This window comes from Notamacropus eugenii, chromosome 2, assembly GCF_028372415.1.
Source record: "Notamacropus eugenii isolate mMacEug1 chromosome 2, mMacEug1.pri_v2, whole genome shotgun sequence".
In the NCBI taxonomy this organism is placed as follows: Eukaryota; Metazoa; Chordata; class Mammalia; order Diprotodontia; family Macropodidae; genus Notamacropus; species Notamacropus eugenii.
This window is the reverse complement of record NC_092873.1, coordinates 381,594,578-381,614,858: the sequence shown is the minus strand read 5'-3', so window position 1 is coordinate 381,614,858 and position 20,281 is coordinate 381,594,578. Positions and strand designations below refer to the sequence as shown.

Sequence of the window (20,281 nt, the reverse complement as noted above, 5' to 3'; positions counted from 1 at the left end):
CATATCATCCCAACATCATCACGCATTTCCCATCAACTACTCCATTTGGTTTTAACTCCATGAACACCAAGCCTCCCCCAAGATGAGCTCAATCACCTGAAATCTTCACAGAGACTGATTCACCTTTGATACTCAGCATCCTCAGTTGTCTCTCCCCCTCTCATTAGAGGATAGAATGATAAACTCCTCCCCAAACTTCACTTTACAAAGGGTTCAGAATTTCCAGCTAATTTAATTTTCCATCAATTGCTCAGCTTAGTCTGGACTCCACAGACACGTGCCCTCAGGCAGGTATCCCCCTGGAAGACCTCCATCACCCCTCCCCTTTCATCTTCCTTTTCTGTATTATCTTCTCTCACTCTATTATAAGCTCTTTGAGGGCTGAGATTGTCTTTTTTTTCTTATTTGTATCCCCAGTACTTACTTAGCACAGTACCTGGCACATAGTAGGTGCTTAATAATGTTTACTGACTATTGACATCAAACCCAGAACTAAGAGAACACTAGTGTTACAGTTGCACCTCCAGCATCCAGGTCACAGCCACAGCTACAGAAAAGAACCAACATCACGTAGGGTATTTGCAACAGAAAAAGAGTTTGAGCAGATGATCAGATGTTATAACATCACATGGACTACAAACATTATTTCAGGTTCCCTGAATGTGATCATTCAAAAAACATCTCTGATTTGGAGGGCTTAGGTTGAATTATTTCAGGCTGCCTCTGCTCTTGACATCCTCTACAGTCTATCCTTTTCTGGAATCTTCCATATTTGAGAATTTCAAACAGCCAGATTCACTAGTCAATCTCCAGAGTCTCCCTTCCTCTGACATCAGAGATGGAAATCAGTCAGTCATCTAGCTGCCTCTTAGGGATAGTTACACAAATGCTTGAAAATCAGTTGAACTGCATCTGGTATTTCTATTTTCATTCAAATTCATGCTTGCCTTCTTTGGATTCTAGAGACAGGGAGCACAAATTTTGGGGGGGCGGGATTTGACACATATGTATATTCCCTTCAAATAATGGGGAAGGAAATCCTTCTTCCTATTCCTGTCAAAGAAACTTGGAAGGGTGGGATTGAGGCAGCAACGGGAGAGGACAGTTGGTAGGAGTGTGACCATTAGGGAGCTCAAGTTAGAGCTGGTCTGTGGTGAGGAGCCATGACTACCTCTCAGAAACACCAGGACTTTGTCGCTGAGCCCTTGGGGGAGAAGCCCATGGGGAGCCTGGTGGGCATCAGAGAAGTTCTGGGCAAGAAGCAGGAGGACAAGGGCTTCAACAAGGCCTATGCAGTTCTGGGCCAGTTCCTGGTGCTGAAAGAAAACCTCTTCTGGAAGTGGCTCAAAGACACCTGTGGGGCTAATGCCAAGCTGTCTTGGGATTGCTTTGGCTACCTTCAAGAATGGTGTGAGATCTTCTTGTGAGCCCCATGCCTGGAGGCCAGCACTCCTTTCCTCCTCTGATGGGTCTTCACAGTTAGCACCCCTCAAGTGGGAAATCTTGTCCCTCCCTCCCTTCTCACCTCGCAAGAGGTCCACCTTTCCCTCTCCACCATCATTTTGACTCAAGCCTCCCTCAGGCACGCCTCCTGTGCTGTAAATTCCAGGGACAATAGTTATTAGCTTTCCTGGGTGGTTCTCTGGAGGGGCTTCCCTAAGCCCCCAATTTCGGTGTCTTTTATGCCATTTGAATAACTTTGGCAGAAGGGCATTCACCGCCATAGTAAAGAGTTTTTTTTAAACCAATAAAATCAGAAGCCTTAAAAAAAAAATTTAAAAAAAGAACAAAAGAAACCGGAAGAAGAGGAAAGACTGAGTTTGAAGCTCCTGGGGAAAAAGGCTATGTGTTAAGAAGGGGCATAAACTCTCTCAAGGTGACGCATGAACTGTCTCAGGGGCTGGTCTCGGGGTTCTCCATATATTATCCTCACTTACCATTAACAGAGAGAAAGAAGCTTTGATCATGGAGTTTTCCTTTAGAATATCGAATTCGAGCTCTATAGCACCCATGATCTGCAAAGGTGAGATTCTCAATACTCAGGGATGTCATGTTACACATCATACGGACTTTCAGCTCATCTCTGTTCTCGAATTTCTCCCACACTAGAGATTCATTCTTAGTAATGAAGTCGAACAGAATATGATGATTTTCTTTAAATTCAAAACTCCATGTGATCTTTTCGATCTTTTCTCCTGAACTCATATTCAAGCGAAACAGGATGGAACCTCCTTTGACCCCATACAAAGAAGTCTGAATTCCAGAACTCTGAGCTCCAGAGGTCCAGGCACCTGGGATGATGGGGAAACAGAGAACAGGAATCAGTACTATTTACTTAGCTAGAGTAGATCACAGCATCTCAGACTCTCTCAGTCCAAAGAAACCTGGTCATCTAGTTCATCCCTCTATATCAAGACAAGCCTTGTCCTAAACAAGCCCGACTTTAGGAAAGGAGTGCAGAAATAGAAGATCTCTTCCCCAAGAGGCAGCACAGGCCAACACTAGAACTGGACATAGAATTCACTTACAGCCAGCAACTGTCATAAAGCATGAGCTCCCACCATGTGTTACAGAGGAAAGAGACTGGACCAGGATTCAGAAGACCTAAATTTGAGGACCAGCTTCACCACTTACATGTTGTTGTGTTCATCCTTCATTTTCTAAGAGGACCATGACATCAGAGAAATGATGACATGACTTTGTTTTGAGTGAGGGAGGACTATGCAAGGTCACCAACCTCAGTTTCTCCTCCTGAGCCATCTGGATCCAGTGACCAGATATTCATCAGGATGAGAACTTGACCAAATCACTGAACCTCAATAATCCTTCCACAAGTAACTTGGCCAGGTTATTTTAAGGATCAAATGAGATCATGTATGTAAAGTGTTTTACTAATATACACACATGTATTATTATTATCAGGAAGGTGTTTGCATGGTAGTTCTTGCCGTATTCTTCCTCGTACAACATAAGCATACTCTGTCTTTAGTAGAGATAGGTAAGAGTTCATCACTCCCTTTTAAACCCTTCAGGGATTTAAGAAATATTATTCAATATCCACCTACCCCGTCCCCAGCCTTCTAACATTCATTCATTCATTTGTCCTGCATTTACTGAGTACAGATGACCTGAGAGGTAATCTCATCCAACCCCCTCCTTTTACAAGTGAGAAAACTGAAGCTCAAAATGGGTAAGAGATTGTCAGAAGGTCACATAGGATATACATGGCAGAGTTGAGATCAGAATTTCATTTCCCTGCTTCCAAATCTGGCACTCTTTTCATTGCACCGGGTTGCATCTCATATATCCATTTCCTCACATTATTTTGTCTTCTTCATATACAATGTTGTTGTATAGCCTTTTTATCTATTCTGTCCTAGGCACTGTACCTAATAACGGAAAGTTCATATAAGTACATAAAAATAACGGTCATTCTTGAATATATAAATGGCCAAAGGATATGAACAAGCAGTTCTCAAAATGAAAAACGAAAGCCATCAACAGCCATGTGAAAAAAATGTTCCAGATCACTAAGAGAAATGCAGATTAAAACAACTTTTGTGGCTCTGCTTCACACCCATCTGTAGGATTAATGGAATATAAGATCTTCCCTGTCCTTTAACACGTCTACATGACTACATATATCCCCTTTTCTTTTGGAATAAAAGCCGTGCTACCAGGTCTAAAGATACACAGGTATTTCAATCATGGATGTCTTGCTGTTTTGAACTTTGGCTCAGTTCACAGCTGTGAAATATTCTAAGTTACACCAAGCCCTGGCAGGTGCTGAGCCAATTAGGCACTAAGCACAGTGGGCTTTCAAGCTTTTCAACCAATCAGGGCCCCAACTCTTTGTTACATATTCTGGAAGGTTGGTATTTTGCTTTGGGGCTCACTCATGGGAAGAATGTTCTTTTCAGTTTCCAGACCACACTCTGGGTAGCTATTGTTAAGGAGGTCCCAGCTTTGAGAAGTCAGATGTTGGTGCTCCCTGGTCCAGTGATATAAATCATTTACTTTGGTTAGACAGTTGGAGCCCTGTCTATTGGATTCTTTCTTGGATACTCACTTTTATATCTTTATCTTTCTACATTATTTAATTAAAGTAAGATTATTAACCTCTTTGAAGCTGTCTTTCCTTCAGAAAAGCAGATCAAGAACCTGTGTTAGCAGCCTTCCTTTGTGCTGGTGTTATTGGTCTTGCACCTCCACAACAGCTGCTAGTAGCATTACCAATACACCACCAAATTGGCAGAGATGACAAAAGAGCAAATGACAATTATTGGAGGAGACATGGGAGGACAGACACATAAATGCACTATTGGTGAAGCTGTGAATTGTTCCAACAATACCCCAAAAAACTAAACCCATTAAAACTATGCAAACTATTTGACCCATTAATAACACTAATGTACCTACATCCCAAGGAGGCAAAGGACCCAAAGGCTCAAAAATATTTCTGGTCACACATTTAATTATAGCAAAGGATTAGAAACAAAGTGTCCATCAATTGGAGAATAATTCAACATATTAAAGTATATTAATATAATGCTCTGCAAAAAAAAATGATGAAAAGGATATAATGAGATAAACCTGGAAAAACTTGTATAAACTCATGGAGAACAAAATGGGCAGACCAAGATTACAGTACTGTAAAAGAAAAAACTTTGAAATACTTAAGAATTCTGAACGTTGCAATAACTAATGGCCACTCCCAAAGACTAATAATGAATCCCATATGCTTTCCAAATCTTGACAGGGAGATAATAGATTAAAGGCAAAGAATGAGACATTATCAGACAGTCAACACGTATATTTGTCCTGTTTCATTTGACTATATTTGTTATAAGGGAGGGTTTCTATTTTTTGCGTGCGAGGGAAAATTATGGAAAGAAAAGCAATCCATAGAAATAACAATGTCAAAAAAGAAAAGAGCAATAATAAAATCTTTAAAAATACACAAAAGAAAGCAGAAGGAAGTTCAGAAAGGGATATAAACAAGCAGTGGTAAGTTTATAAAGAGCAGTGGTAAGTTTAATATATTCTCAAAAATAAGCTCTATGTAATAAAAACTTAGAGTTTCATACACAATTTTTTTTCTGTATTCTTTGTATATGAAAGCGTTCATGTCTGTTGATGTTTGTCCAGACCATGGTTTCTTTTTTTAAAGAAACTAAAAAAAAAAAAATGACATCAGTGGCCCCGCAGCATTGGAGGCATGAGTTGCTCCTTCATACGTTTGCCTCTCAGTGCCTTCCCTATGTGTCTATCCTCCCCAAAGATGGTGTGTGCACTTAGGGGAGAGCATACCCCTGGGCTTATGGGTAGAAATGTCTTATTGCTACTCTTCTTTCTCTACTGTTTCATTTTCTTTGTTCTGAAATAATTGTATCCTCCCTGGTCATCTGATGCTATGGCACCTAACTCTACTCTCTGCCTCTTATCTTGAACCCAGATCAAACACTCCAGCCTCCTCTCCAGACTCCAGTTTTCTTATAGGTAAGAGGTTTCCATATCAAGATCATCCCAGACCCAGCACATTGCTGACTTACAGTCTTCATGCTATGCCCCTCATGTGCCACCCTCTACCTCTACATGGAATCTAGAATGCCAGCTCTCACCCAGGGTTTCTGATTAATATCAGAGCATATTGAGCCCTATCCAGATGCAGTAAACTGGTCTCTCTTCTTTTCCTCCCCCCTCATCTCTTCCTCCTTTATCTCAACACCATCAATTGATATCAACGCCATGACTCAACTGCCCCATGGCTCCACTACCATCTCAGTGATTTCCTGGACCATCACTGCCCTATATATGGGGCAGCTAGGTGGTTCAGTGGATAGAGCACCAGTGCTGGAGTCAGGAGGACCTGAGTTCAAATCTCACCTCAGACACTTGACACTCACTAGCTATGTAACCTTGAGCAAGTCACTTAACCCCAATTGTCTCATCCTGGGTCATCTCCAGTCATCCTGAGGAACATCTGGTCACTGGATTCAGATAGCCCTGGAGGAAAAGTGAGGCTGGTGACCTGCATAGCTCTGCCTCACTCAAAACAAAGTCAAATGCAAGTCATGTCATTATTTCTATGATGGCATGGTCTTCTTCGGCAACAAAGGACAAACACACTGCCCTATATATGTTGCTTCTACTATTAGAATGTGAATGCCTTGCAGGCAGAAACCATCTCTCTTTCTGCATTTGTATCCCTAGATTTAGTAGAGTGTCTAGTGCATAATATGTACTTGATAAGTACTTTCCATTCATTCTTTTCTTCTGGATGACTAGGAAAAAAAACGCATTGGTAAGGGTTCATGAGTTATGGTTCTGAGTAAATGCAGTAATTACCTTCACCTGGTAATTTAATAAGCCTGGTATATGCCTAATCTAGACCCTGTATCTTGATTTCATGAAGGGAAGAAACTGCATACTCTTGCTGTATCCAATTCTTTGTCAAGCACTTTTGTTCCTTTTTTTCCCCACTTCAATGATCATTCTCATTAGAATAGAAAACCAAAGCAAAATAATAGGATCTTCTTTCTGTTGCCTAGTATCAGTGTTCCATCCCTAAACATAACTAGGATGGGACTTTATCCTAGAGCAAGCAAATGACCATGAATGGGGAAACCTGCCTCAAAGAAGGAGAACTAAAAGGACACTGACAAGTGATTGTCTTTATCTAAGGATGAAGACAGAGCAGGGTCTGGTGTTAGAGCAGGGATGGAGCTATGACCTGCTAGGGCTGGTGACAGAATGGTGACAGTGGAGGTGAGTGAAGGTTTCCCCCTGGAAAGCAGTTGATCAGGTCCTTGAGAAGAAGACAAGGCTAGCAGGACCCAAACTTACCCCAGATAGGAGGGGAAAGGGACAGCTAGGTGGCACAGTGGATAGAGCACTGGAGTCAGGAAGACCTAAGTTCAAACCCACCCTCAGATTCTTATGAGCTGTGTGACCTTGGTGAGTCATTTAATCCAGTTTGCCTCAGTTTCCTCATCAGTAAAATGAGCTAGAGAGGGAAATAGCAAACAACTCCAGTATCTTTGCCAAGAAAACTCCAAATGAAAAGTTGGACATGACTGAAAACAGAAAACAAAGGAGTGGAAAGAAGGGCTAGCTTATGGAGTCATCAATTCATCCCCTCTAAGTCAGCCAAGATGGTGGACATCAGCCACCTCAAAGCATATATCAAGACTTAGACTACATAAAGCCTAATGTCTGGTCCAACTCTAACGTAATATTTTGAAGGATCAAAGGGTGAGGCATGAGAATTGGCTTCAAGATATCTTTCAATCCCTTTTCTAAAAGCATTGTCTGGAAAGGTTACCACTCTATCCCCATCCCCCAAAAATCAGGCTTTTTGGATGCCAAGCGTGAAGAAACAAGCGACTTTAGCTATCAAGAATAATTACCTTAAACGGTAAGCTGCTACATGGGACAATGGGAGGTGAGGGAAGGTAGGGGGTGGGGGGACTGGAAATTCTTTGTAGCAGCATCCTCATAGTATCTTGTCTTCCCCCAAGGAATGCTGAACACTCTTCCCTAACCAATCCCCCCCCGCCAAACTCAAGATGCCTTTCCAAGTGTGGTAGGCCCAGGTATTTAGTTCCATATTTCCTGGTTCAAACCCCCCAAGCAGCAGAATTTTCTTACTTTGAACTTCTCCTACCATAAGGGGAAAAACAAACAACAGTGCTTTACATTGTGTTCAGTTTATCATGTTTAGACATTCCTAATTTTATTCTTATAGGGCCATGGTATTGTTCTTTTCAGACAGCCCCCCTTTCCTTCCTTATTGAAAATGTTTCCATTTTTATGTTCTAAGAATCTTTTTGCAAATCTTGAACGGGATGCCTTATAAGGAGCCTAAGTAACTAAAGACCCAATGAGTCTTATTTCTTCCCAACTTGGAAAGAAGAAATAATCTCAAGAGCCAGACTGAAACGGGGAATTTTCTGCTAAGAAGTTAGGGGTTTGTTGAGGTTGGGGGTAGGGGGAAAGGGACGTGTTGTTGAAGAGAGAAGGAAGAAATCAAACTATCTGAATTTTTAGCAACTTATATTCCTTCATAAAGGTATCCAGTACATGTCTTGTCAGAAGGACTGTTAAAACATACAGAATTTTATTGCTGAGAGTTTCCCATCTTTCTCGGACTGAATGCTCCTGGAGAATTTAAGGGCCTAGGATCCTACTTCTCCTTCTTCTGAATTCTTTGAAATCCTTTCACCCTTAATCTAGGATATATGTGAAAATATGTCTGACCTTATCTTTACCAGGAATTCTACGACAGAATGGTGTTCTTTCCCCCAAAAGTTTCCATTATTTAGACTCCAGCAATCAGCTCCTCTTTGGTTAGAATCAGGACTGAAATGATCACTAAGGAAAAGTGGGAATTTTTGAGTCTCGCTGACTTTGAGAAGACTCCAGGAAGTATCTACAGAACTAAAGTCACCAGTTAGATTGACTCAGGTTGGCTTCCTGGAGAAGGGGACAATATAAACTGCTTCATCTCCAAACTACATCATCTCATTCTTTTACATTTCCATCACAGGTCATATTTTCCAAACCTTCTGTTCTCTCTGAGTTACAGAAGTACCCCTAACATCCAATAGGAAATTTCTTTTCAGCTTTTCTGAGTCCTTAGCATCTTCATCACTTCTTGTGAAAACAACTGAATTCTTCTAATAGCCTCCTAATTGCTCACCCTGCCTCAAGTGTCTCCCCAATCAAATCCATTTTCCACATAGCTGGCAAGGTAATTTTCCTAAAACATCTCCTCTCTCCCATCTCAGTAAACTTGAATGGTTTTCTATTACTTCTAGTACCAAATATTAACTACAAGAGAGTCCCAAGCTTGGATCACCATTTCATGAGGACATCCAACCATGCTCACTTCACTTCCAGATCAACTCTTTCTGCGGATTTCTTTACCTCCTCAATAGTAGCCTAATTCCCCCTTGGTTTTTAGCTCCTCTTTGCGTTGGCTTTCTTCCCCCATGCCAATCGCATGGCACCAACCGCTCCTTGAGGGTAGGGACTTTCTGGTTAGCTTGTATTTGTAGTCCCCACTCTTAGCACAGTGCTTGGCATACAGTAAGCCCTTAATAAATGCCCAATCTTTCTATATACCCCTAACCCTAGGCCTCCTTTTCCCTTAAACTATGAAGGGCAGGAGGTATTCATTCTGAAAAGCACTCCCTAGGCTTCACCAGACTCACAAAAGGGTCCACAATGGGGAATGAAAGGGTTAAGAACCACTGCTCTTATACAGGGGAACAGCTGCTCAGAAGTATTTGGCAGATGTATCTGTAAATACAGAAGGCCCTACATGGAGCCATAGCAGCTACAGTAAACAAAGTCATTTCCTGGTAATCGTGGTTCCTTGAGTACAGATAACATATGCTGCTAGGCAATGTGACTCCAAATGTCTCTTCCCTTGACTGCTCAGGCCCCTTGGCTCTTTCTCCCCAGCCCACAGCTGGCTATTTCCAAGCTCTCCCTTCTATGACCTTCCCTTGCCCTCAACATTTAGCCCCTCTATTCCAAACGGCTTTCAATCTGCCACAGGGGCTTTTTGACATTATTCACCCATACAGAATATTGACCTCAGATGAAAGCCGTATCCACATGTACTAATCCCAGAGCTGACCCTGAGGTGGCCACCACCTGTACTTGGCCTGTGATTATATCCCCCAGTGACCATATTTTAGCCCTTGCTCCTCCAGAAAATATTCTCAGATTTCTGAAGAGGAGATTATTCAATCGAAGTCCTGACATCTCTAAGTAAGCCACTCCAGTATATTCCGCATATCTCCAAATATTTATTCTTGCTCTGAGTACAATAGATTAAAAAAAAAACACTTTTTCAATCTATTCACAAGCAATACATTTTCCCAACATCTTCATTTTGTTCCCTTCTCTTCTCCCTTAATTTTTTTTTATTCTGGATTTAAACTCTCCCCCCAAAAAAGAGCATTTCTATGCATATAGCAGAACACAAAAAGAGGATTCTATATGAAATCATGAATCTCAATTTTACACACCTTGCTTTTTTTTCACACCTTGCTTTTTAATGAAAAGTATATAGTAAATTCTATATGCTGCATTCAAAATTGTCCTCCTTATCTGCTCTTCTTTCTGAATTTCCTTCTGTTCTCTCCTCTCTTTTTTTAGCATCACTGTTGCAACAATAGCACCTCACCACCTCACCTCCAGTCAACTGACTGAGCAAAAAGAAGGAAGAAAAACTCTTGTAGCCAATAATCAGTGTTAAGCAAAACAAATCCACCTAGTGGACATGTCCAGAAATGTATATCTGCAATAATATTCCATTGCATTTATGTACAACAATTTGTTTAACTGTTCCCCAATGCGGGCTGGGAGGTAGAAGGGTTAAAGACAAGCAGGACAACTTTAAAAGTAACAAAAGTGGGAAGAACGAAAGAGAAAGAGCCTGCTACATGAGGATGAACTGAGACAAATAGATTTCCCTTCCTGATAATATTTGACACAATATACTTTTAAAGTGGATGAGGGTTCAATGAGCTGGATCAGGCTGGGCTGCTGGGGAAGAAGTCAGTCTAGGAATGAACATTTGCCCCAGATGATCACCATCTCTTTGGTCCCTTCCACTTTTTGAGAAGAAGGCATGTTCAGGTACCAGTCCGAAGACATGGAGAAGGAAATGATATACTTTTTAAACTGACAGGAAAGAAGGGGAAATTCAAATATACAGAGGGACAGAAGAAGCAAAATGACAAATGGTGCAGAGTGGGGTCATACTCTATGCATGTCTGGTCTGTGCTAGCCTATGTCCCACATTCCATTAAAGTTGAACAAGCCAAAAAACGAAATTTGCTTAGACTATGCCTATTTGTTACAGGGGTCTTGTTTTTGTTTTTTTGGATTTTCTATTTGACCCTAGAAGCGATAGGGAGTCCCTGAAGCTTATTACATTGGGGAAAGAGGAGGTCAATGACATGGTTAGACCTAGACTTTAGGAAAATTACTTTGACAGCTGAGTGAGAATGGACTGAAATGGGGAGAAACTTGGGGAGGCTGACCAACAAGCAGATTGTGGCAATAGCCGAGGCAGTAGGTGATGCGGGACTAGACCATTTGCTGTGGTGACATCCAAAAAGAAAAGAGGGCATATACAACAGATGCTATGGAGGGAAAAATCAACAACCCATAGCAACAGATTGGATATGGGGAGTCAAGGATGTTTGCAAGCCTGGATGACTTGGGAGGATGGTGGTACCTTCAACAGCAATAAGGAAGTTGGGAAGGCAAGAGGATTTGGGAGGAAAAATCATGAGTTCAGTTTTGAACATGTTGAATGTAAGACATGTCTATGGCCTTTGCGGCCAGAGTTATCTTTATCATAGCTTAAACACAGACAGGTATTGGACAGGTACACAGCTTTGAGACCAAATTCAGCTTTGTTACACAAGTATAAACAATGGTTCTTACAGTTATCCCATGAAGCAAGTCAAAACTCCGTTCATTTGAACCTACCTCTGTATATGGCAGATCAGAGCACCTGGACTCTAGGGCCCAGTTCCTCTTGCAGAGCTACTTAAAGGGAGGATCCATGTCTTTTCTGCCCTTTTGCCTTCCTGCCATGCTTCATACCAAACTCTATACAGTAGGGACTCCCAGGAGGAAACTGTTAACCTCCTTAGAGGTGGCTAACCTGATTGTAGCTCACGTGATGGAAAAAATCACATTTATGTTTTATTTTATATTTTACAAAGAGTTTTCCTTACAAGACCTCAGGGTGGTAAGTAGTACAAGCATTATTATCTTCACTTTACAGCTGCCCAACATCTGGTAATTTGTAGAGCCATAAACTTGTATCCAGGTTTCCTGAATTCCAGTCTGCTGCACCAAAGATACCTGGAATATTTTTTTGTGTGTGTGCACCAGAAAATAGCAGCCCAGAATGAGATGTACCAAGTGAGATTCTGGGAGAAAATAGAATATCCAGGAAATGCAGATGTGTCTATTTTTGGATTCAAAAAATAAACTTCACAAGCATAAGATGGAAGAGACATGGTTAGATAGTAATTTGTCTGAAAAAAATCTGTAGGATTTAGGTGTCTACAAGATCCACGGGAGTAAACAGAATCTCATTGGCAGGCAAAGAGAAAAATAACATTCACGATATGAAAGGGGATAGTCCTGCTGTACTCTGCCTTGGTTAGAACCCATGTGGGGCAGTGTGTTCAGCTATGGGTGCCACATTTTAGGAAGGATATTGACAAGTGGGAGTGAACACATGTTGAGGAGGTTTTTTAGGTCAACTGGAAATATTAAGAAATAAATTTCTCCATCTGTAAAGTTCTTTCCAAACCTATCTGAAGGAAGAAAAGTTAATTAGAGCTTAATCAGCTTCAGAAGAAATAATGCCCTGAACTAAAGACCTTTTTTAACTTTTTCTTAGCCTTAACATCTTTCTCTTAAGAGAGTGTATGAAAAAGTCAAGAATGAAAGCTAAGATTCCAGGAAATAGTCAAGGGTATAAGATTACTTAAAAGAAGAATGATCTCATGTCTAATTAAGATTATTGCTTTCCCCCATTCACCAAAGGGATTGTGGGGGTGGGGAACGGACAGCCTCATGGCCACATGTGGCCCTCTAGGTCCTCAAGTGTGGCCCTTTGACTAAATCCAAATTTCTCGAAACAAATCCCCTTAATAAAAGGATATGTTCTATAAAACTAGGACTCAGTCAAAAGGCTGCACCCAAGGACCCAGAAGGTCACAAGTATCCTCAAGGTTGCAGGTTCCTCTATTCTGGATCAGAGTATTGACCCACCCAAGAATAGCACCGTTTCCCCATTTTTTGAAGGCATTAGTGTATTGAAAAGAGGAAAAAGTGCCCTTTGGTTACTTCAGATCAACTTTTTTATCACCATGTGGGAAGAAAGGGATTCTTTGAGGGAGGAGTCAAATAGAGATAAGTGGGTTTAGGGAGATGATTCAAAAAAAAAATTATTCATTGTATTGAATTATTAGATAAAGTGGAATGTTAACTGTTAACTGTGTAATATTTTTATTGCATTGTGAAATTTGCTTTAGGATGCCTATGTTAAAAAAAAATTTTTTAAAGATGCCTATGTTACTTCAAAATGACTTACATTAGAGACGTGACCAAGGACATGAGGAGGCTAAACTGCCTGTTTGGGCATTTCCCTCCAAAGCAAGAATGTGCTTGAATATAGAGCAAAGATTCTTAACCTTTACGAGTGATAGGTCAAAGCAGTCTGGCAAAGCCTCTGAAACCTTTCTCAGAAAATGTTTTTAAATATATGAAGTAAAATAGAAAAGCTTACAAAAGAAAGCAATTATATGGAAATAAAAATGTATTTTTCACCTATTCAAATTCAAGGACTCCTGACATCTATTCAAACACTTCCTGCAGGGTCTATGGACCTCAGGTTAAAAATCCCTGATTTAAAGTAATGTTAAATTAATAAAAAAATATTTCTGGGAGATTTGTTCCTAGAACACAGTGTACAGTATTAAATTTTATTTTTTTAAACACTGGTGAGCATCTAGAGGACAGAAACCAGGATGACAAAGTCCTGAAACTATATAACATGAGAAGGAGTTGAAGGAACTTGGTCATATTTATCCCTAGAAAACACAATAGCTATTTAAAGGGTGATCAAATGAAGAGGGCATTAGAAGAACCAAAAAGTGAAGGTGGAAGAAAGGACAATTGAGGTTTAATGTAAAGACACAGCAAGGAGGGGGTGGATGTGAAAGACTTTTGTAACTAAATCCCAGAGTAACACCACTCACACAATATACACAGATACATATGCTACATGAATGTAGTTTTGTCACCAAATTCAACTTTGCTCTACAAATTTAAGGGCCTTGAGGAATAAGATTATTTTAATCTTTAAAATCTTTATAGTATTTTCCATATTGTAGACACAATAAATATTGGTAGAATTGAATTTAAAAAAAAATTCTCATTTCCTCTTTTTTTGTTGTTCAGTCATTTCAGTAGATGAAGAAACTGAGGCAAAGAGGGTTAAGTGACTTGCCCAAGGTCTCACAACTAGTAAGTGTCTGAGGCCAAATCTGAATGTAGGCCTGGCACTCCATCCATTGTACCACCTAGATGCCTTCATTTCCTCTTACTAGGCTCCCAAATAAAATTAGAGGCAGCTAGGTGATACATCAGATAGAATGCAAGGCCTGGAGTCTGGAGGACCTGAGTACAAATGCAGTCTCATTCACTTACTGGCTGTATGACCCTGAATAAATCATTTAACCTCTGTTTGCCTCAATTTCCTCAACTATAAAATGGGGGACATAATAGCATTTACCTGGCGAGGTAGTCATAAGGATCAAATGAGATAATATTTGTAAAGTGCCCCTACCTTGTGTGTGTTCGTTCTTCGCTGCCAAAGAAGACCATACCATCAGAGAAATGATGATATGATTTGCACTGGACTTTGTTTTGAGTGAGGGATGGCCTCACTTCTCCTCCAAAGCCATCTGAATCCAGGGACCAGATATTCATCAGGATGATTGGAGATGACCCAGGATGAGGCAATTGTGGTTAAGTGACTTGCCCAAGGTCACACAGCTAGTGAGTGTCAAGTGTCTAAGGTAAGATTTCAGCTCAGGTCCTCCTGACTCCTGCATTGGTGCTCTATCCACTGCACCACCTACCTGCCCCTCTGACACCTTGTAGATGCAGTATAAATCATTATTCCCTTCCCTTTAAATACATCCACCAAGCAATCACTGTTACATATTCTGTATTTCCTCTTCATTACTGTGCAATATCCCATTCACTGTAAACAGCATTTATCTCCATTCTTTAATCTTCTTGCCTTGCCCTCTCAACCCCACCCCACAAAATCATTTTGTTTGTCACAGAATCATAGAATGCTGGAATCTGAAGGGACCTCATTAGCCATCTAGTCCAAGCCAGACTCAAAGGAAGCGTCCATTGCAATATACCCAACAAAGGGGTACCTGCCCTCTACTTAAAGACCTACAAGGTAGGAAAATCCAAACACCTTCCAAGGCAGCCCATTTCACTTTTTAAAAGCTCTAATTTTTAAGAAGTTTTTCCTGACATCAAGCCTAAATTTACTTCCACTCATTGCTGCTGATTCCGGCCCCTTGGGCCAAACAGAATAAATCTAATTGCTCCTCCAGATGAAAACCTATCATATAATTTAAAGAGAGTTGTTGTATTCCCACCCCACCCCCACCTTCTCTACCTAGTTCCCTCAATCAAGCTTTATTCGATGTGGTCTAAGGGCTCATCACCATCCTGGCTACCCTCCAACTCATCAACATCCTTCCTGAGATGTAGAACTCAGAACAAAGCACAGTATTCCAGATGGGAAACCCTCACTTCCTTAATCTTAAACACTATAAATCTCTTAATGCAGCCTGAGATCACATTTTTTTAAGCTACCATATCACACTGAAAATTCAGTCCACTAAAATCCCTAAGTATTTTTAGATGCTGTCTAGGTAGGACTCTGCCATCCTGTACTTGTTATGGCCTCAGAGACAAGAAGGCATGGGTTCAAGTCCCACCTTTGTCTTATACTGGCTGTTTCACCTTCTTCGTGTCTGTGAGAGACTCCCAAAGAAACACAGAGAAGGGAAAGCACCAATCTACATTAATGTAAGTAGCTCCTCATTGGGAGCTCTCTGGAGCAAAGAAATCACAAGTCTGGTTAAAAAAAAATTGACCCAATAGTCTAACCTGCCAAGATCTTTTTGGATCCCAATCCTATTATCCAACCTATTAACTATCCTTACCACTATGTATCTGCACTGCAGATTGATCAAGCATGCCTTCTATATCTTTCTGAAGTCATTGATTAAAATGTCAAATAGAAGAGGCCCAAGCATAGATACACTATATAGATATACCTAATACATTCCCCTGAATACCTCCTTTCTAGTTGACATTGAATCATTAATTAAGAATTAAGATTCTTTGGAGTCTGGTACCTACTGAATAGCCCACAAAAGGAATTCTATCTTGTTGAAAAGAACACAACTTTTATCAAATGCTTTGTGAAAATCGAAGTAAACTCTGGTGCTAGCATTATCCTGATCTATCAGTCTAATAACCCCGTCCAAGATGAAAATGAGATGAACCTGGCATGATCTGCTCTTGAAGGAGCTGTACTAGCCCTTGATAATCATCACTTTCTTTTCCAGATATTCACTAACCAAGAATAGCAATTCAATTCACTGATCTAATTTGTATAATACCCTCTCTTCACTTTTGAACTTTGGTATAGTGACTACCCTTCTCCAGATCTGGCAAGAGAAGCATTATGGAGAACTGGGAAAAGCTTCTTTCAGAAAGTGGCAAGTAAATAGAGATCAAAGGAAGCCAGAGAAGTTGGAGGTGAAGATGAGAAGGGATATGCTGTGACATAACCAATGAAAATGCCTGGAGTCAGGAGATGGAGTGTCTTGTTCATAGAGGCCAATGTTACTGTATCACACAGTATGGGGGTTAGGGGAGGCAGTGAGTAACATGTAAAAAGACTGGAAAGGAAAGAGAGGGGGTATCTTAGGAAGAGTATTAAAAACCGAAATGGGGTTTTACATTTGAACCTTTTCACAGACAGGAGAGCTGAGACCCAGAACATGAGAAGTATAAGGGTAGGAACAAGTCTGATACAGATGGGGGCAGTTCAGAAAAACACTCGTAGAAAAATTATTAGTGATATATTGGGGATGGGGTCGAGCATTATCATCTTCTAAAATAATACATAGCAAGCAAAGTCAGCTGCTGTAAATTTCAGCTCTAAAAGTAGAATATGGAGACCTTTTGAGAGGAGACAGAAACTTTAGGAAAGATAATAGCTATCTCAATAAATTTTGGTGGGTCTGAGATGTGCTTTGTGACCCAGAGATAGAGGATGCATCTTAAAAGAGAAACTATTGTCTTTCAGGCTTAGGGGCTTCATCCCAGGCATAAAAAAACTACTCTGAATCAATATTCAGACCAGCCTCCTCAAGTGGGGTGGTGGGGAGAGAATGAGGTCCCTGGAAGTCATCTACATAAAAATGCCCCTTTCTCCTTACTTCTATACAGAAAGGGTCAATCCTAGTAGCACTGACCCCACCCCCACCTCTCAGCCTCAGTTCTATGAGCTTCCATTCGGTCACTTTTGTTTTTCCCCCTTAATAAATTTCAACTTTCCCCTCCAACCAAATCAGTCTGGGGAGCCAAGAATTAAAAAGAGTTCCCTTCACCATTGCCCACCAAAGGCTGGCCAAGCATCTCTCAGAGCCCAGAGCTTAGGCTGGAGAGTTTGATGAGATCCCATTCTACCCAAATCATGGGCTCAAGCGAACACAAGTAAAGACAGCAAGACTTACCCAGGAGACAGACAAGGGCACCCAGGACTCTGGGGAGCTGGAGGCATACAAGCGTATTGGCAAATAGCACTTTCATTGAAGATCTGCCCATCTGTACACTGGGCTGAGAAAATTAGTTCTTCTTCACAAATGAGAAACAGATGGCCCCTCCTCTCCCTCCCACTCTGCAACTCTGAGGTGTGGCACTCAAGCCAGTATAAGCAGAGAGAAGTCTAGGACTAAGAAGTTAGACATCATTTTTATCGTCCCTATAATGAGGAAGCCCAGACTGCACTTTTGAGGTCCCTCCCCTCCACAGACCTATCTATCCCACTTCTCCCATTAGTGGAGAAGGCACCAAGATTCCTAGATTATAAACAGAAATTCCTAGATTGCAAATGGAGAGAAGAGACAGCTGTTGCCTTACAGATAGTAGCCAGGGAGTGGGGAGTAGGTCTGTAAACGTAGAAGTTTAACAACAGGGAAGGGGGGGGGGCGGGGGACGGGGAGGGAAGAAGGACTGCAGAGAGGAGGAAGAGGGAAGTAATATGTATAGCACATTTTTAAATTTAATCTGTATTAGCAAATTTTCTCCATCCTTCTCAAGTATAAGTAATCAACAAAACAATAAATCAAGCTCTAATTTGCAGAGTTTACAGATATCCAAAGCGTTAATGATCACAATGAAAACTTAACTATCCACCATCTCAATTTAAGATAGTTCCAGCATCGTTCCTTGCTGCAGTTTTCTCTCAAGCCTCCCTTCTTTGATCTGAACCAGAAAGAGAAGCTGAGCAAAGGCACGGCTTTTTCTTATTTACCTCAGTCAATCAGTCAATAAGTATATATTAAGCACCTACTGTATGCCAAGCACAGTGGCCTGGGGCTACAAAAAGAAGCAAAAAGCAGTTCTTGCCCTCAAGGAATTTATAATCTAATGGAGGAGACAATCGCAAAACAAATAGCTACAAACAAGGTAAATATAGGATAAATAGGAAGTAAAGAAGAGAGGGAAAGTGCTAGAGTTAGGAGAGGTTGGGAAAGACTTTCTAGAAGATGAATTTTTAGTTGGCACTTAGAGGAATCCAGGGAGGCCAACAGAGAGCAGGAGAGAGAGAGAGAGCATTCCAGGCACGGGAGATAGTCACAGAAAATGTCCAGAGCTAAGAGATGGAGTGTCTTGTTCACATGAACCAGGAGGCGAGGGTCACAGGCAATGGGGAATAAAGTGTAAGAAGACTGGAAAGGAATAAGGAGGCTGTTGTGAATGCCAGACAGAGTGTTTTGTAATTGCTCCTGAAGGTTAAGGGAGCCACTGGAGTTTATCAGTAGAGGGCTGACATGGTCAGACCTGTACTTTAGGAAAATCACTTTAGTAACTAAATGGGGGATGGATTAGAGGTGAAACATGAGGCAGGCCAACCCAGCAACAGGCTATTACAATAGTCCAGGTGTGAGTTTATGAGGGCCTGCACCAGAGTGGTGGCAGCGACAAATGAAAAAAGGGAAAGGGGGAAGCTTATTCAAGAGAGATTGCAAAGGTGAAATTAATAGTCCTCGGCAACAAATTGGATATGGGAGACGAGAGATAGTGAGGAGTTCAGGTTGATTCCTAGATTGTGAATCCTCAGGTTCTGAGGACTCAGACTGAGAGGATGTGTTGTCTTCTACAGTAATCAGGAACATAAGGGAAGAGAAGATTTTAGGGACAACAGTTAGTGAATTCAGCTTTAGACAGACATATTGCATTTAAGATATCTACTGGGCATCTAGTTTGTGGTGTCTGAAAGGCAGTTGGACGTGAAAAGGGGAGGTTAGCAGAAAGTTTGGGGCAAGGATGGGTAGATTTGAGAATTATCCACTTAGAGACAGTAATTAAATCCATGGGAACTGATGAGATTATCAAGTGAAGTAGTATAGAGGAAGAAGAGTCCAGGACAGAAGTCTGAGTGACACTGTAATGTTAATTAGAGTTAAAGATCTTCCCCACCCTTTAATAGACCTCCTAGGAGCTCTTTTAGGGAAGTTGATTAGGAGAGGCTTGTTCTGTAAAAAGGCCCACACCTTTTGTTAATTGTTAATCAGGCGCTGAGTCAAGAGGGTAGTGATGTCCTCTGGCTCTGAAAAGTGTATATGTGTGTGTGTGTGTGTGTGTGTGTGTGTGTGTGTGTGTGTGTGTGTGTGTGTACATATATGTGTGTATATATATACACTCTGAGGTGAGGTTTTGTTGGGGGCTTCTTTGGAAGAAGGTTCATGTGCCAGATGAGAATCTGGGAAACCATCCTCCCCACCCCCAATCACCACTTTGAAAACCCAGATGTTGGTGCTTCTCTCTCTGGTGACTATGAATGTATGTAATGGTCAGACAGTTGGAAGCCCTGTCTGTTGGTCTTTATTTCTCTGCTTGTATTTTCTCTGTTGGTGAACGTAATTAAAGAAGTTTGTTGATTCCTCAAAAGTTGCTTTCCTTTAGAAAAGCAGATCTAAGAACCTGTACAACAGGCCTTCCTGTGTATGCTGGAGTGCTTGCTGCTACAGATACCCACAATTAGAGAATGTAATCTGGAAAAGAAGCCTGAAAAGGAGTGGTCATATAGACAGGAAGAGAGCCAGGAGACAGTGGTGGCCTGAAAACTTAGAAAGAAGAGAATATCAAGGAGAAGAGGGTGATCAACAGTGTCAAAGGCTGCAGAGGACTGAGAGAAGACCATTGGATCTGGTAATTTAAGAGATTATTGGTAACTTGGGAAAGAACAGTTTCCCTGGAATGAGAAAAGGGAAGTCAGATTGTAAAGGGTTTAAGAAGAGAGTGAGAGTAGAGAAAGTGGAGACACCTCACATAGATGGCCTTTTCAAAGAGTTTAACCACAAAGGGCAGAAGAGCTACAGGGCTATAGTTAGCTGCAATTGAA

At 41.1% G+C, this 20,281-nt stretch overlaps 1 protein-coding gene and 1 pseudogene across 1 annotated transcript in view; one reads left to right on the top strand and one right to left on the bottom strand.

Moving 5' to 3' along the window:
* LOC140528954 (SLAM family member 9-like) overlaps positions 1-17,796 on the bottom strand; it is a 31,819-nt gene extending 14,023 nt beyond the window's left edge. The window contains exons 1-2 of the mRNA XM_072647318.1: positions 17,388-17,796; positions 1,938-2,291 (exon numbers count right to left, since the gene is read on the bottom strand). Coding sequence (XP_072503419.1) covers positions 1,938-2,291; positions 17,388-17,478 — 445 coding nt within the window. The 5' untranslated portion in view covers positions 17,479-17,796. The remainder of the gene's footprint in view (positions 1-1,937; positions 2,292-17,387) is intronic.
* Positions 1,081-1,427, top strand: LOC140528955 (barrier-to-autointegration factor pseudogene; annotated as a pseudogene).
* Positions 17,797-20,281: the final 2,485 nt, after the last annotated feature.